This window comes from Cuculus canorus, chromosome 6 (genome assembly GCF_017976375.1).
Source record: "Cuculus canorus isolate bCucCan1 chromosome 6, bCucCan1.pri, whole genome shotgun sequence".
Lineage (NCBI taxonomy): Eukaryota > Metazoa > Chordata > Aves > Cuculiformes > Cuculidae > Cuculus > Cuculus canorus.
Window position 1 is genome coordinate 29,835,017 of NC_071406.1, and position 16,912 is coordinate 29,851,928.

General features: G+C 41.3%; 2 protein-coding genes across 9 annotated transcripts in view; one reads left to right on the forward strand and one right to left on the reverse strand.

Moving 5' to 3' along the window:
* Nucleotides 1–4,911: 4,911 nt before the first annotated feature.
* On the reverse strand, nt 4,912–9,507 carry NDUFB3 (NADH:ubiquinone oxidoreductase subunit B3). 3 transcript variants are annotated; one of them, XM_054070603.1, is made up of 3 exons: nt 9,353–9,507; nt 7,422–7,569; nt 4,912–5,177 (listed from the first exon to the last, which is right to left on the reverse strand). In XM_054070603.1, exons 2-3 carry the CDS (start codon nt 7,565–7,567, stop codon nt 5,021–5,023), a joined length of 303 nt encoding a protein of 100 aa, XP_053926578.1. In that variant the 5' UTR covers nt 7,568–7,569; nt 9,353–9,507; the 3' UTR covers nt 4,912–5,020. The 3 variants fall into 3 exon arrangements, with proteins under 3 accessions (XP_053926578.1, XP_053926579.1, XP_053926580.1); XM_054070604.1 differs by having other exon boundaries at nt 9,308–9,430; XM_054070605.1 differs by lacking the exon at nt 9,353–9,507 and adding an exon at nt 8,543–9,071.
* An 82-nt stretch (nt 9,508–9,589) lies between these two features.
* Nucleotides 9,590–16,912, forward strand: part of HYCC2 (hyccin PI4KA lipid kinase complex subunit 2) — a 54,989-nt gene continuing 47,666 nt past the window's right edge. For 4 of the 6 annotated variants that reach the window (XM_054069910.1, XM_054069906.1, XM_054069911.1 and 1 more), the window contains exons 1-2: nt 9,590–9,652; nt 10,390–10,433. The gene's annotated coding sequence lies outside the window, so the exon portion shown is untranslated. Of the gene's footprint in view, nt 9,653–9,708; nt 9,788–10,389; nt 10,434–16,912 lie in introns of those variants that run through there. The other 2 variants (XM_054069907.1, XM_054069909.1) reach the window with 2 other exon arrangements.

Here is a 16,912-nt window from a genome sequence, read left to right on the forward strand (position 1 = left end):
GGGACTGTTTAGAAGACAGGACGAGGGGGAATGGCTGTACATTGGTAAAGGGAAGATTTAGATTGGACATTAGGAAGACATTCTTCACCATCAGATTGGTGAGGCTCTGGCCCAGGGAAGCTGTGGCTGCCCCATCCCTGGAGGTGTTCCAGGCCAGGTTGGATGGGGCATTGGGCAGGCTGGTCTGGTGGGAGGTGTCCCTGCCCATGGCAGGGGTTTGGAACTGGATGATCTTTAAGGTCCCTTCCAACTCAAACTATTCTATGATTCTATGATTCTAAACTAGCAAATTCCATGAAGTGTCTCGCTCTAAGGTGCCACTATATTAGCCGGAGCTGCTCTCTTAAGGGCCTAAAATCCACAATTCTGGGCTGTTTCATCAGGTAAACTACACAAAAGCCACCTCCATCTGTGGTGAAATCAGACAGATTATATCTAACTCCCAGCTCAATGGATTTCAAAGCATTTACAAAACAGTGAGTCATATTTTGTCCTAAAAATAGAGCAGTGGAAGCACAGTACTCTGGGATAGCACGCTGTTGTGCAGAGAGTCACGCTCTCTTTCAAACTCCAAGGAAAACGGAGGCAGAAGGTAATCACCCACACTAAAATTTGGTCGGGTACTAAGCAACTGCTCTGTGTTCTGCAAAAATATCTGGATTCTTACAGAAATTGTATGGTCAGGCTCTTGTTTTAGTATCAGTTATTCAAGGGTGTCACAGTATCCATGATACTAAAATGTAGCATCGGATCAATGGTGATTAAGAAGGAAACCAGCTACTGGCTGTGAAGCAACATGCACGCTTTCTCCTTGGATTTGTTCCATACAACACATAAAGACTTGTACAGGCTAATAAAGGAGGTTTAAAGAGCTGGTATGGCTGCAGCTGTCTGAAAGAAAAGTTTTAGATTTTTTTTAAATGTTTGAATGATTTGGCAATTTAACACAGCCATTACATAAGCAACCAATATACTCGTTTATTTACTCGATTTTTCCTTAATCTACCCAGATTTTAGTGGTTATGAAAGTTTTCACATTTTTATATACAGTATTTATGAGTTGTATGTAAGTTTTTTTCATTCTCCCCCCTTCTAAGTTGAAACACTACATTGTTTTCACTGATAGGTTCTCATGGAAACTGGAACAGTAAATCAGTATAAATGTAGAACATAGACCATAACACTAAAAATAGATGTGATTGAGAAGAGATGGTCCTATATTTTTCAATTTAAAAGGATTTTGCATATAAATCTCTGCCTTGGACATATTTCTCTTTGTTTCCTTTCGTAATAGGTTTGATTTATTTAATTTTGTATATCTTTAAGAATTTATGCCTCCTAAAATACTGTAGACCTGTCTTTAATGCTATATATTTCAAAATCAGGTTTAGTATGATCAACGGTGTCACTAGTTTCATTTGTTATCCATTGGTGTTGCTTTTGTTACTAAAAAAGGCTAAGTCACTAGGGGAAGAGCTTATTTTCAAGGGTTTTGCTTCTCCATTGGAACAATGGTAAAAGCATTAATCTGACTTTCAGGTTTCCATTATTTGGCCTACAACTGAGGATAAATATGATATAGAGCATCTGTAAAATCACTTCCCTCTCATACACATAGAACAGTTTGGATGAATCCCTGGGTGTTTTGATACCTACGATGAAATTGGTAAACTTAATGGGAAGATAAGCATGGGTCCTGAGAGCACTCCTTGTAAAAACCCTTGAGGCAAACATTCCTAACTTCAATTAGCTGCATGTAGAAAATGCACTTGCATTGATGTAAAAAGTCTATCTAATAAATGTTGATCAGGCAAAGAGGTAATTGCAGAACAAAAGGTCGTACTGTGAGAGCTCAACAAAGACTACTTTTGTAGGAAGGCTTTCAAAAGAGACTTCAAGGCGGGTTAACACAAACACACAGTTACAGTCTGCTATTTAAACTTCAACTGCCTCACATCATGAGAGCAGTCACTCTGTTATGCTCTGAAACAGGAATTCCAGACATGACATTTAGCTGCTTCAGCTTCTCTGTGACATACAAATTTGGAAGATTATGCTGAAGGATGTAAACATTATAGGTAGCATTAGCAAAAGCAGTAGATAAATCACAAGTATTTTCCAGGTAAGCAGAACTAGCTCTTTGATGACTGATGGACATGGGACTCCCACATGCATTGCAGAAAATGAAGCATCATCAGTTCTGTTGTTTTAGAAAAAGCTTTGTGACCATGGTATTTCAATCATATATACCCTTCACCTGCAGGTGCCACTGCTGTTTGTGACCTGTTTTTGCCCTATAAAAGATCTGTGCTAGTAGAAAGGCTGTTTCAATGTAAGGACAGCCACTGCTATGGTTACAGTGATGACAGATTCGGTACTGTTGTTTTAATACACAGGAAATACTCCATCCCCAGGCAGTATTAGTATTATAATACATGAGAAATGCAATTTTTTATGAGTATTGTAGGTATAATAATAATGAGACATTTTTATATTTCACAATATTGGTAAAATATGTGCAGCACAAAATAAGGCAGTGGCTGCCATCTGGCTATTAAGCTGTTGAATGATACCACCTTAACTCATAAATTAATTATTTTTACCTAAACTACTCTAGACTATTAGTGAACATGCTCCATAGATTTGCTTATGTAGAAAGTTGGTAAGGCATATTCTTATCATGTTCCCTATACCAGACAGCACTTCTGCATGAATTTCATTTTTCAATCTTTAAAGTAGCATCTATGGAAATGAAATTAAATTGAGATTATTTGCTTGTGTGTCAGTTTTCTGGAGACCGTGACTAAAATTAGAAGACATAAGATTTGTATTGTCTTAACCTTCTTCACATACAAAGTCTCAATAAAACGATCTGTTTTAAAGTATTGAGGAACACAGTATTTTATGTAACAGCCAAATGACATTTGTGTTTTGCATTTTTTGGTCTAAATAAACTAAGCCATGTACCAAGGCTACATGTGCTGAAAATATGATTACAGTAACTTTTAAATCTGTATTCATCTGCTAGTGCTTGAAAATAAAATGATGTATGAACATCTCTTGAGCTAGTGTAAATAAAGCTCTTGATTTTTAACAGAACTGTCTGCTCTATCAGTGGAGTGGCAGGCTTGTAACATTTTAAAAGATTAATTCAATAGGAACTTGCAACTTTACCTCAGAATCTGAAACATTTGATGTAGAACAAACAAACAAACAAAAAAGCTCAATGAAAAGCATAGATACAGAAGAACAAGAAAAGAAACTTCCCCAGCAGAAAACTAAAGGGGACAGCAACTCCCACTTAAAGTTTTTTTAAGGTTTATGCTTCTGGAACAGCTGCAACAGAGCAGGGGCTGGGAGGAAGCAGCCAGCCAGCCAGCACACAGGTACTACACTCCAAATTGGAATAAAATTACAAAGAGCAGCTGAAGTGAGAACTGCACATCTTTACGTGAGATTTACCAATACTGCATGTAATACTACCTCTGTTAATTGGTTTTCTGAACAACCGCCTAAAATACAGTTAGTAGTTAAGATTAATCTTGGACTCAGAAAACAAGCAGTGAATACCAGCCTCAGCAAATGTGTATTCTGGGTAGGACTGCATAAGGGACCACACAGAAATATATTGTGCAACAGAACTTACACAGTAGGTAATGATTTGTTTTTCAGGGAATGATGCAGCTGGATAGGGATGCTTGAGAACAAATTAAGCAAGAGAAGTTTAGTAAAACAAATGTTTGCCCTATGAAGAATGCCTTGAGCAAGGTCATAGATGACACACAGCACAGTACAGCTGCACTTGCACAATAACAGATGTTGTTTATTCGCTCTAAAAATAAAGCTCTGTTACCATCTCAGTCAGAGAGTTGTGTGTGAATATATATATATATAAAAAAGATATTTAGCTATGTTTTGGTATGACCTTCAATTTCTTTGTAAATCCGCAATCTGTAACATGACTACTTAAAATTCCCAGCTCCTTCACCACAGAAGTACACTGCGTAGTTGTCTTGTATTCATAGTTTCTTACTTGTCTAATTTTGCTTTTTTGCTTAGTGACACTGATATCCCGTTATTTGGATTGAAAAATGAGACAGCATCCCCTCCTTTGCTTGTGCTACTAGTTGTGTAACAAAATTTGCAAGGAGATATTCAGCCAATTATAATTTCTAGCCCTGCAGAGGACACACTGACAAGAGGCCCCTTTCTAGTACAGTCCTGACTACAGGCATTCCTGGAGTCATACAAATTAGAAGAGACTAAACAAACAAACAAATACATGTGTACTGTTACGTATTTACAACTTAATACACCAGCACAAATTGTTCTTTCTCTTTTCTTCACATTACATGCAAGTATACGGGAAGTTGTATTATTGCTGAGTGAAACATTCTTTGTCCAGTAAATATGGCAACAATGTATTTTTTGATTTCTCTATATTACACAGCAGATTATTTTGGTGCACCATGTCTGCCAAATTAATTAACTCTTCAACAGGATTAAGTATAAGCTTTGGTATATCCATATTCTTTGAGGCAGTTTCAGGTACTCTTTAAAGCTTTTAAAAGAATAGTTCTTTTTATTTAGAGATATAAGAGAATAGTTAAATAAATGACAAATCATTCATTACCACTTACCAGCAAATAATCGTTATTAAACCTGTAATTAATACAGTACAATTTTTCCCTTAAAAGCAATACTTTCTCAATTCCATTGAATAGAATGCTGGCAGGGCTTGAAAGACCTGGGCCGATATTTTCCCCGTGTTCTTTAGGGGACGGTACAGCAAACCCAAGAGCATATGTATGACTTGGTTATTTTTTCTTTCCAGACTTAAGTCAGGTAAATTGCTCTGGCTATGTCTTTTGATCCTTCCACAAAAGTATAATAAAATCAAAGAAACACAGGTTTGCCTGTGATAGACTTTAATAAGCACATCATAAGCACAGAGTGAGCACCAGGCTTATGTACGTTTCAGCTTAGTAATGAGTAAGTATTAAGTTGTCATATTTGATTTTCAGTGATGGCCTCCGTTCTTCTTTGGAGGAAACAGGGTATATTCAATGCCAAGAGCTATGAGGAAAGCTGGAAATCCCCACTTGAGTCCCCTGGTAAAGACTTCTGTTAGGGTGACAGGTTTTGCAAAGCCACCCATGTATCTCCACGCTTCATTACTAGGAGAAAAATGAAACCAAAAGATTAAACAAGATCAGTGGAGGCACTGTGATAAACATTAACAGGAACATCTCCACAAAAAAAGATGAAAGGATTTCAACCAGATATACATTGAGACTGTAACATTGCTATCATTTAAGGATAATGCAAGTAACAGGAATTGCCACAAGTAAGTTTGTGATATTAACTCTAACTCTCGATGCATTCATCAACATAATTCTTATAACAGAATCACCTCCCCAAAGTTATTACATAATTGCTGTCTTCTGTTCTTACTCTGTTTGAAACAAAATCAGAACCCAGGAGAACCCGCATGAGATAGAGCAACTGCAAAGGCCAGCAGTTGCTGTGCCAGACAGTAGCATTGTTGAATTTTAAAAGCAAAACTTTTTCCAGCCATAGGAAACTCATTCTTGTGTGGAGGCACTTTCTGCTTTACAATACAACACTTAACTACATCAAGGTCAGAAAAGCCTACCATAACAGACTTAAAAAAAAAAAAAAAAAAAAAAGAAGCTGAAAAGATTAGGTTTGGCTAAGAAGCTGCAAAATATTTACAAACCTCACGCTGTCTTGCCTTACTGTTTTCAACTTACGTTGTTCTTGAAACACTAGGCACTGCTATACATGACTATAAGTATTTATATGAAACGCAACCAGTGTAATCTATAAAAGAGAGAAACCGTCCTATAAGTCCTTAAGAAAAGGAAAAAAAAAGTTTGCAAAGAAAGAAGCAATGAAATCAGAATCATAACATCAGGAGAAGATAGCTTTCTTAAACAAGGGAGTCAAGTATTTCTGTTCATAGATAATCCCCTTGTGTAGACGGTCTCTGTGACTTGAGATGAAGGTACATTGACATGAAAGAGTATCTTCTGGTGCTAGTACGGGATACTAATTGAGAAAGACTCAGGTTTTCAAATAGGACATCTTTCACATGGCTTATTCTGTACTGAAAGTGTGTGGTAATGCACATTTGCTGCAAAGGTGGAAGGCTGATTCCCTGCTAACAGGAGCTCAATATATTAAGGAGGGGACTCCTAGAGAGGGTTACTTTTTCAGGACTTCTAATGCAAGATATTAATAATGCAATCGGATGCAAATAACTTGATATTAATTGCTCCTTTGTTAAAGGAGATAGGCGTGATACTTGTACCTGTCCTATGGAACTAAAATATTACCTTACACAAAATTTGCCAAGTTCAGGAGGAATCACGTCATGCTTTAGGAGTCTGACTTTGTTCCTTATTTCAACTCCTCATATAATTGGCTTAATCCCCTTCTTATATCAGAGAAACAAGATTTTTTTAAATCTAGGAGGGGCAACAAATATTACACAAGCTCTTTTCCCATTTGCTGTTTTGCAGTGTACTTGGAAGTGTATGCACTAAAAGTACACATTTGAAGTACAGCCTTTTCTGTGAAGGCTCCTGGAATAGTTTGCTCTGCAGCTTTTCCCTTACAGAAAAATGGGATTACACAGTACAAGACATTTTTATTCCCCAGGATTTAAGAGTACTTGAGCAAAGCATTACATAATTCATGACGTGGGAGAAATATGTTAAGCCCTGTTTTAACTGCTGCCTAAATGATCCAGAATAGCTGTAGCTAAAAAAAAAAAAAAAAAAGGTATTTGCTGTAGAATGGGACAACTTAAGAGGTAAAAAAATGATCTTCCATTATGTTGTTCACTTCCATTATGTGATTTACTGCTTAGCAAAATGCAAAGTTGAATCAAATTCCACATTGTATATTAATATATTTCTTCTTTCCAAATAAAGGCCTCCTGTTGTAGGAGATAAATGCTATTCTTATTCACAATGCCAACTTCAGGAAGATCTGAGCATGTGGCGTCTTTGCTGAGACAGGAGAGCCTTACTCACACGCGCAAGAACTAATATTGCCTATGTGTTTTGGTGGATGAGGTACTGGTCGTTGTGCCCGATCAGCATCACCATGCAACATGACAAAGTGCAAGGGTGCCTTGCAAAATGTCAAGGTGGTGCAAGGTCAAGGTGGTGCAAGGTCAAGGTGGTGCAAGGTCAAGGTGGTGCAAGGTCAAGGTGGTGCAAGGCATGACCCCCCCACAAAAAAGTAAATAAAGACTTAGCTGAAATTCAAACTAATATATTCTAGATGCATTTTCACTGTTTTCACTAAAGAAAGAATAATCTGCAATTGCAAGGTCCAGTTAATACTACAAGATGACATATCAAGATTATTTTTGAGGCTCTTGCACTTACCGAGCCCACGGATCCCTAAGACCCCGTTTAGCTAGCTTTTCCTGGACCTTCTCCAGTGGTGTACCCTCTACCTTCCATATCCTGTAGTCAGGAAGCTCTATTTTGCCATGGCCATGGCCATGACCATGTTCATTTCCATGCCCCATACCTACAAGAAAAGAAAGGAGTTTTTATTTCTCACAGAGTATCAGCTTATTTTCACACACTTGTAGAGAACACCGCCCTGGGGAGGTTCCAAGAAGTATCCAAAGCACGTAACACTGTACATGAAGCCTCTTCTATACTGTACACAGTACGCCATGGAACAAAGAGTGAGTAAGCACAATAAGGCAAACTCTGCAAACCTAAGTGTCAGTGTGTTTTAACTCGCCACCACCACTACATTGATGAAGCAGCTATGTAAGTTTTCTGTGCCAGAAAACATCATCAGAAAAACAATTGTCCCCAATGCCTATAAATGCACTTTAGTAGCACTGCGGCCCATGATCTTGCAGGCTTTCCAGAGAACATAAATAAGCTCAAGAGTTCAGTTTGGAAATTTCTCGGTTAAGTATGGCAGATCACCAAGCTCTGAAGTAAAACATGACTTGACTCCACAGCTCCTTTTAAGCTGCCTCCAATTCAGCCAAACACAACTGTGCTGATAAACAGTTACAGAACAGAGGAATGAACTTGCACATGCACCTTGCTACTCATTTCACGAGATCAGAATATATATGCTTTATTTAGGCACACCTTTGAGAGAACTATGAAAACATTAAGTTTCTCAATAAAAAAAGTGATGAGAAGGTGAATTTCTCTGTGAGATAAAGGACTGGGAAAATACAATGGCGACTTTGAAGACTATTTTCATAAAGCACCTTGAGCCAAGATTTCCCATTTCAACACATATCTGATATGGGTAAGATTTAACGTCCTTAATTTTTTTGAGAATCGATTGGAATGCAATGGTGCCAAGAACACAGATTCAAAGCCTGTAACTCCTGAAGACCCCAAACCGTGGAGGCAAGCAGAAGATTCTGTTGCAGTAGAGCTCTTCTGCTGTCATTACCTGAAAAGCTCCGCCCAGATTAAACCCCAGTCTACACCCTTGCCATACAAACCCAACACCTCTCTCCTACCTTTCCATATGCAAGGAGTTTACATGCCCACAGGCTGAGGCCCCTGAGCTGCACACCAGCACCAGCCGGGTGCTCCTGGACTGGGGCACCCCGCGATTTGGGGGCAGCAGCCCGGGTCTCCAGCTAGCGGTGTGGCAATACAACCCTGGGGGCAGAGAATACAAACCCAGGGGCAAGAGGGGCGCAACACACAATCCTGGGGCCGGAGACACGCGACCCCGGGGGTGAGGGGAGGGACGACCGCGACACGCGATCCCGGGGGCAGGGACACAACCCCGGGGGCGCGGGAGGTGCAACACACAACCCTGGGGGCAGAGGACACAGTCCCTCGGGCGAGCACACATTCCCGGGGGCAGGGGACAGGGACACGACACCCCGGGGGTAAGGGGAGACACACAATCTCAGGGGCAGGGGACGCAAGCCCTGAAGGACAAAGGGGGACATAGAACAAAGAACCCTGGGAGGTGCGGCGGGAGGGGGAGAGAGTGGGGGCGCAGCCCCAGGAGGCGAGAGGACATACACAACCCCGGGGGCGGGATAAACAGACAACCCCGAGGTCGAGGGGTGGACGGACGGACACGCGACCCCCAGTAGGCGAGGCGGGGGGGATACAACCCCAGGGGCAGCAGACGCAAGCCTCGAGAGGCAGGGGGCACACAGAACACAGGATCCCGGGGGGTCGGGGGTGTCGCAGCCCCGGGGAGGCGGGGGGACACACGATACGCGCCCCCGGGGCGGGGCCACCCCTACCGGGGCCACCCCTACCGGGGCCGCCCCTGCTCCTTCCGCCGCCTGCCGCACGCTCGGTACCTGCCCGCTCCGTGACCCTCCTTCAGGACGCGGGGCCACAGGAAGCGGAAGCGAGCGAGCAGCCTCTACCGGAAGCGGAAGCAGGCGAGGGAGCGGCCGTCACGGGGCGCACAACCGCCACGGGGGTTCCGGGCACAGGAGTTCCGGGCAGGCGGATCTTGTCGGTGGGTGGAAGAGGAACGAGCGGCCAATCAGCGCGGGGCTTGTTCGGGGGCGGGGAGCAGCCCAATGGGCGGGGGCGGTGTTGGGCTGCGGGGCTGGCAGCAGCCGGAGGGGGCGGCGGGGGAGCGGCCGGAGCTGGTGGGTGGCGGTGGCGGTGGCGGGAGCGGGAGGGCCAGCAGCGGCGCCTCTCCCCCCACTGCGGGCAGCGGCGCCTCAGGCCTCGCGGAGGGGAGGCGGGGCAGGGCAGGCGGACAGGGCAATGGGAGCCCCGGGGTGAGGAGTGTGGGGGGATGATGGGAATCTTAGGGGGTTTAATGGGAACCCCAGAGTGAGGAGTGGGGGAGCAATGGGAGCCTCAGGGGTGAGGAGTGGGTGGGTAATAGGATCCTTAGGGGTGAGGGGGGGGGGCAGTGGGACCGCTAGGGGGGCAATGATAGCCCCGAGGTGAGGAGTGGGAGGGCAATGGGAGCCCCGGGTGAAGGCAGTGGGAGCCCCAGCGTAAGGAGGGGGGCGCAATGAGAGCCCCGAGGTGAGGAGTAGGAGGGGGACAGTGGGACTCCCGAGGTGAGGAGTCGGGGAGAGCAATGGGAGCCTTAGGGGTGGTGCAGTGGGAGCCCCTGTCTGAGGAGCCCTGGGGGGACAGTGGGGGCCCCGGGGTGAGGATCTGGGGGGTGTGTGTGTGCAATGGGAGTCCCAAGGCAAGCAGTTGGGGGTGATAATGGCAGCCCCAGGGTGAGGAGTTAGAGGGGCAGTGGGAGCCCTGGGGTGGGCTGGGGTGTGGCAGTGGGAGCCCCGGGAAGAGGAGTCAGGGGGCAGTGGGAGTCAGGTTGCGGATATCCGTGGATGTATCTTAAAAGAGCTGTTTGTTTCCTTAGGAGGAGCTGGGAGACGTCCTGAGATCCAGGAACTGTGCTGGACGGTAAATGGAAGTTAAGAATTCTGTTTGACAGCAGGAAGGTTGTCTGCCTCCATTGGGATCGTGTCTTTGGGGAGCTTGGCATTTTGCATGCATGGAATCATGGAGCAGTTATCGTGTCGGTATCTGGATAATTAAATTATTATTTTATGTTCCTCGAGGTTGAGTACATAGTCCCCTTCATCTGAAAAGAAGCTGCTAAAAGTTAATTAGTCAGTGACTTATAAAGGCTTAAGTCATTGCTCAATAAATTGGAAGGGGAAAGATTTAGATTAGATGCTATGAAGTTCTTCCATATGAGGGTGGTGAGGCACTGGCCCAGGTTGCTCAGAGCAGTGGTGTCTGCCCCATCCCTGGAGGTGTTGAAGGCCAGGCTGGATGGGGCCTTGGGCAGGCTGGTCTGGTGGGAGGTGTCCCTGCCCAGGGCAGGGGGGTTGGAACTGGGTGGACTTTGAGGTTGCATCCAACCCAAACCATATTATGATACAATAGGGGTCTTTCTTTACAGCACAATACAAACTCTTATATTAATTTCTGATATTCTTACAGGAATGAGAATAAACACTGGTTTATAGCATCATACTGGCAGAATTTTAGGACAGACAGGAATTCTTTTTAATATCCTGATGTAAAGCTACATCTGGGTTTTGGTTGTTTTTTTTTTTATGGGGGTATTGGGAGTGCATGAGAAGAGTTCCAGGAGGAATGCCATTATCATGTTATTAATGGTGAAACTGTCCTAAATAGAGTGCCATCTGTTTAATCCAGACTGCCTCTGTCTGGTTTCAGCATTGAATGTTTTTCACTGTGAGACAAAGTCTGCAAGATTCAGAGCAGTCTCTTCCACTCTTCATGTGCAGTGTTAGGGTAAGAGGAGACACGTTAGCTTTTCTGTCATGTATGTGGGGTAGGATTGCAGGATGGCTGTGTTTTGTGTGGTGTCTGGGAGCTAAAGCTCTGTCTTACAGAGAATGAATTCTCTCAGATACATGTGAAGAATTTCATGTTTCTTATTGTGGCTGGAAGTTAACGAGTATCTGCTCAAAGTCCAGTGTTGCTGAGGAATGTCGGTATTTTCCTCAGAAATTTTTTATTTGAGTGACCCTTAGACACGCTGAATACCAGACACCTTGGTTTTATTATTTGAAGGAAAAATACAAAGGACTGTTTTTATTTATGGGATTTTTTGTTTATTTTATTTCATTTTCTTCATGGTGCTTGGAAGTATAGCTTGATTACTTCTGCATGAAGCCATACTTCACTGGTATTGCCCAGTCTGTCAACATGAATGTTCAATTCTGATCAGAGTATTGACTTTGTGTGACCTGTCGTGGTCAAACAGGATTGTAACAGGAGAGTGCACTCGGCAAAATTCATCTTCAAATATACTATCACTTTCAAGGTTTAAGGAGGTTTTGGCCCCCCTGCCCAAGTGCTTGAAAATTCTTGATAGGAAATACTGTGCAGTTGATAGATTCACTCCAAAATGAGGTTGCTTAATGTTTTCCTTCCTAAATCTCTTTTTCTATCAATGTTGACCATACTCTTTTCAAAATAAGACTGGAAATATGAGGGATATGATGTTTGGGGAATATAGGAAGCTTATTGAATCGGTATCTTCACCAAATAAGTGACACTGCATAATTTCAAGGGGGCTTACAGTCTTGCTGCAACCTGTTTTTGAGAATGGAAATTCGCCATAATTAGTGTCGTTCTGAAGAAATGAATAGTATGCACAAGGAACAAACGTAAAGAAAAGAAATTTTCATCTTGTGTAAAAAACGCTAGGATGTCCTTTATGAAGGGAAGGTCACTGGGACTCCACGTGCAAATAATCAGTGCTTTTTCTGTTTTATTCAGTTGCTTTTTTGTGCTATTTGTGGTGGTGATAATTACTGAAAAGATTAAGTGTACAGTTATGTTAGCTTGTATTCAAGCCATGCGGGTTATGGTTTGCTGGGATTCCTGCTTCTGTTGCTAGGTTAGAGGAAGGTGGCAGGGTTTTCTTGAACAGCTTTCAGAAGGTCATGTTTCCAGAAATCTGAGTTTGATATGCATTCTGGATTAACAGATTGTATGATTGTATTATCAATACTGCTCATCATTGCATGTGCATGTAGTATTCTCTCTAGCACCAAATTGTGTTTGGTCGTGTGCTCTTCGCGATTGTTTTCTGGAGTAGAGAGCTGTGTGACTGACAGTGACTTGAAGTATTTTCTGTTTTGAGATGACCAAAAAGAGTTGTGGGGCTGATTTGTTTTGTGGATTGTTTGTTTGTTTTGTTTTGTTTTGTTTTTCAATATCTTAATAAATATTTGAACTACTTAAATACTGCATCTTATTTTCCTGAAATGGCCTGTTACTTTCTCTGGCTTTGTATTAGTAGTCAATTATAAGTCATTGGAAGCTTTTTGTCTTTTGAACAAAATGGTCAATTCTGCTTTAATTACATTACTGTTGGAAAAGATCTTTAGTCCACTGCTTTCTTTGGATGTTTATTAAAAAAAAAAAAAAGATTGTGAAAGGTGGGGAAGCAAATTATCTTCTTGGGCAGCATTAGGGAGCTAAATATTTTATGGATAGTACCATGATCTCAAACCAGCTTTCCCCTCTCTTTAGAGAAGTGATGTGCTGCAGCAATGTCTGTTTCTTTATGGTGTTATTTTGGCAACCCAAAGATGATTCTTCCCCGAAACAACCATACTAGGCTAATCTGCTATTCTCTCTTGAAGCCTAAAGCCCTGCAATCCCTGTTTGTGGCAGGACCTTTGTTTCAAGTCTTGCTTGTCTCCCACAGCTAAGCAGTGTTTGACAGCACATGCTTTATTCTAACACTCTTTTCAAGGCAAGCATATAGGGTTACTTCTTAGGTCACGTCTCCCTGTCTCTCAGTGGGAATGATGTTTTTTATGAATTGTTATTGCAGGGATATACTTAATTTTTAAAAGCTTTTGAAGCCTGCGTATGGGTTTTGATTCAACCACGTTCCCTGGCAGTAAGCATCATACTTCAGGTGTTGTGCATGTGTGTGTTATTCCTCTGTTCTGTTTTGAACTTGTTATCTGAGCACTTCATGTGATCCTCCCTGTTTTCTGCATGAGGAGGAGCAGAACTGTTTGGCTCTTTCCCAGGCAGTTTGATACGAGTGTAGAATCTTTAAAGATCAGGGTAATGTGTACACTCAAACACTTGTCTGGACAGGAAAATAATCTTAGATTCCATTCATTTTCTTTAAGCTTGCTCCCTTACATTAAGATGTGAACTAGTATCAGGAAGTGAAGGCTTCCCCAGCTGACTCTGATGAAGGACATCTCTTCCATAACAATGATCATTTAAGAAGTCTTGTGACTCTTCAGGAGAAATTGAGCTGAGCAAACGCAGTCATCAGTATTACAGCTTGGCTTGCTACTTCAGTCAGTTATTTTTGTTTCCAAATAGAATAGTTACCAGAATTCTTGACTTATTTAATGATGTTTTCCATAGTGTTTCCTTTGCAGTTATTTGCTTATAGTAGATAAAGTTTCATGCAGAACTGTGTCCAAAGAAACATTTAACTTCTGAGTTGTGTAAATTGTTCAGACAGTCCGTGTAGGCTGTAACTATAAAATACAGGTGATGACTTTAAGAAACATTTGCACAGGTCGGGTGTCATCAGAATTATCAGTTGTCTTCTACTGAACCTTTCTTCTGTGGTCTTCTTTGGCAGTAGTATAGATTTTTAAAAAATGGGATTGCAGGATGGTTGAGGTTGAAAGGGACCTTTGGTTTGATTGAAAGGGTTCAACCCCTTTACTCAAAGCAGGGCCAACTGGGGCAGACTCCTCAACATTGTGCAGTTGGATTTTAAGTATCTTCAAAGACAGAGACTCCACAACCTCTCTTGGTAACTTGTTCCAGTGTTTAAACACCCGCATGCTAAATAAGTGTTTTTTTTACGTTTAAGTGGAATTTCTTTTATTTCCATATGTGTCCAGATAGGTGCAAGGTTTTTTTGAGAGTAAGAAAGTATTCCGAGTTTGTGCTTGTGTCATTAACTGTAGGTAAAATAGCAAACTGGTTGAGTTTTTCTCTGCACCTTTGCGTGGATAATTTATGATTCTAAAAACAAGACAAATAATTTAGAATGTCTTTTGTTAACCTTAATCATAGGACAGATTTATGGCTCACGTGGTCTCCTTTTTCATGTAGAGTTCTGACTTTAGTTTCTGAACTTGAAATATAAGGTCAAGAGGTAGCGTGGCACTTCTGATGAAATAAAATATGGTTATCTAATAAAACCCTACTGTGAAATAAAATTCTCAATTGCCAGCAGAAAAGCGAACATACCTTGGCCAGGGTCTGGGTAAAATAGTATACAGTTTGCAAAGTATTCCAACACATGCTGCAGGTTACCAATAACAGTAATGGTGTTGTATTGTAAGAAAAATTGCAGTGTGGCTGTTAGTCACTCTTCTTTTAGCATTAACATTTTTCTGTCAAATATAATAAATTGGGCCACAAGGTTTTTTTGTATTCTGTTTTCCTCAGAGCCAAAGATAGGAATGGTGCGCTACAGAGGTTTGTGTGACATTTATGTCCATTTATAGTATTTTAAGAACAACAGATTATGTGGTCATGGAACATATTTGTCTAACAAACCATGTAGCTACTTTTAAACTAATCTGTATCATTTAATTTAATGCCACTGTAGAGTAATTTGTAGGGTAATCATGTACCCTGATAAAGTATTAGGCTGAACGCCACAGGAATGATATCCCTTTCTTCTGAAATCCTATGTTTCTCATACTTTGGATTCTATTTGAAAATGTTCATGGGAATAAAAATCACTTAGGGTTATCTACTTCAATAGATACTTTATTAGTAATTGCAATTCAGGTGATTTGTAAGAGGCAACTATCATTGGCAGATCACCTTTTTGGTCTTTCCTTGATTGTTTTCTGCTGGTCTGCAGGCAGCCCAGCTTGCCTCTGCTATCCACTGCCTATGTCAGACCTGCAGTCTTGACATCCTGGTGTGATTCTGTAGAGCAGTGTGGATTTTATCGTTCAAATTTATTAACTTCCTTTTGCATGAAAATAAGAAAGCCAGAGACATTTGGAAGGAGAACCCATTAAATGTCAGGTGAATAACTACTGGGAAGTGATAAACTCTTTATTTTTTTAATTTATCTCTCAGTACCGAATATCATTACTTGAAAAATGCCAGCTTCTCTGACTGCATTATAATGTTCAGTGGAGGACTTGATAGAGGTGGTTGGAGCAGTTCAAGCCTCTTAAAACACTCTTCCAGGAATGCACTCTTTCTGCATATTCTGACTTTTTCTTTTTTCCCCTACAGAATGGAGTACTTAACGACATGCCATTTTATATTATATAAGCTATACATGTGTTTGACTGTTGAGCTGTGAATTTTGCTGTCCAGAAATGCTAGGTCTGTGTTCTAAAGTGTAATCTCAACAGTTTTGCTAATCTTACTTTTTGTTATTCTACTTATTGTGATTTTTCAGAAAACTGATTTAGTTAGATCTTCTGTATTGATGTGCATGGTTCATGAGTTCTTTAAATAATTATACATTACTGTTCCTCTGAATTGTATTTAAGTGAAATGTATGACATGGACATTTCTACAGGCTACATGGCCATAGTTTGCTGATTCATACGGGACAATGTTGGTACTTTGAGGATGTTTTTTCTATTTCCATTCCATATGTTTACTAGTTTAGGAACTTCAAAATGTAGTTTTGTTATTTCTGTCCTGCCTCGACCTATAGTTGGGCCGGGGAAATTATTCTCCATCTATCTGGAAAGACAGTAAGAAAGTTTAAAAGAATGATCTTATTTTTCGTGGCCATTCAGCTGAGAAGATACTGGGTTGAAAGTTAATGAGGTGAAGTATGTGAAAAACTTGCTTGTGTTTTACTCCTTCCTGGATATATTTATTTTCTTTTCATTCAAGTAGGCTGGTTATTTCTGAGAATTCTAGTGTCTGTGTCTTCTTCCCATCTTCTCATCTTATTTTCTGCTTTGTGCTATTTCCCTTAGGTTTGAGAATATCTTGAGCTTTAGGAGAGGCTGAAGAGCAGCCCCTCTGCATGCCTGCCTCTGTTCCAGTTTGGAATAGGGCCACATGGTAGAAAAGCTGATATAGAAAAAATTCTGAAGAAGCCCTTAGTAACTATTCAAGCAACTTTCTTAAATATCCTAAGCACAAGATTTTTGAGACACGTGGGCATAAGTGTAGCAGATTTTTGTTGTAGAAATAGCTTGAGTTAGCTTGTCTCTGTAAATTTAAATATGATGTTTTCGGCATCTGAAAATGAATTAGCTAGAAATCATTGTTTTTTTAGATTTTTTTTTTTTTCTTATACATGAACGTTGTGAAGATTCTGCATTTTACGACTGTTGTGCCCCATGCGGAAGCTACACCGGTAATTCCTGTACCTGTGTTAGAGAGTGTGGTGGCATTGATAGCCAATGAGTGCT

Coding starts and splice junctions, on each gene's coding strand:
- NDUFB3 (XM_054070603.1), bottom strand. CDS start 7,567: ATGGGGCATGGAAATGAACATGGTCATGGCCATGGCCATGGCAAAATA. Junction 5,178..7,421: donor CTTAGGGATCCGTGGGCTCG/GTAAGTGCAAGA, acceptor TTTTTCTCCTAG/TAATGAAGCGTGGAGATACA.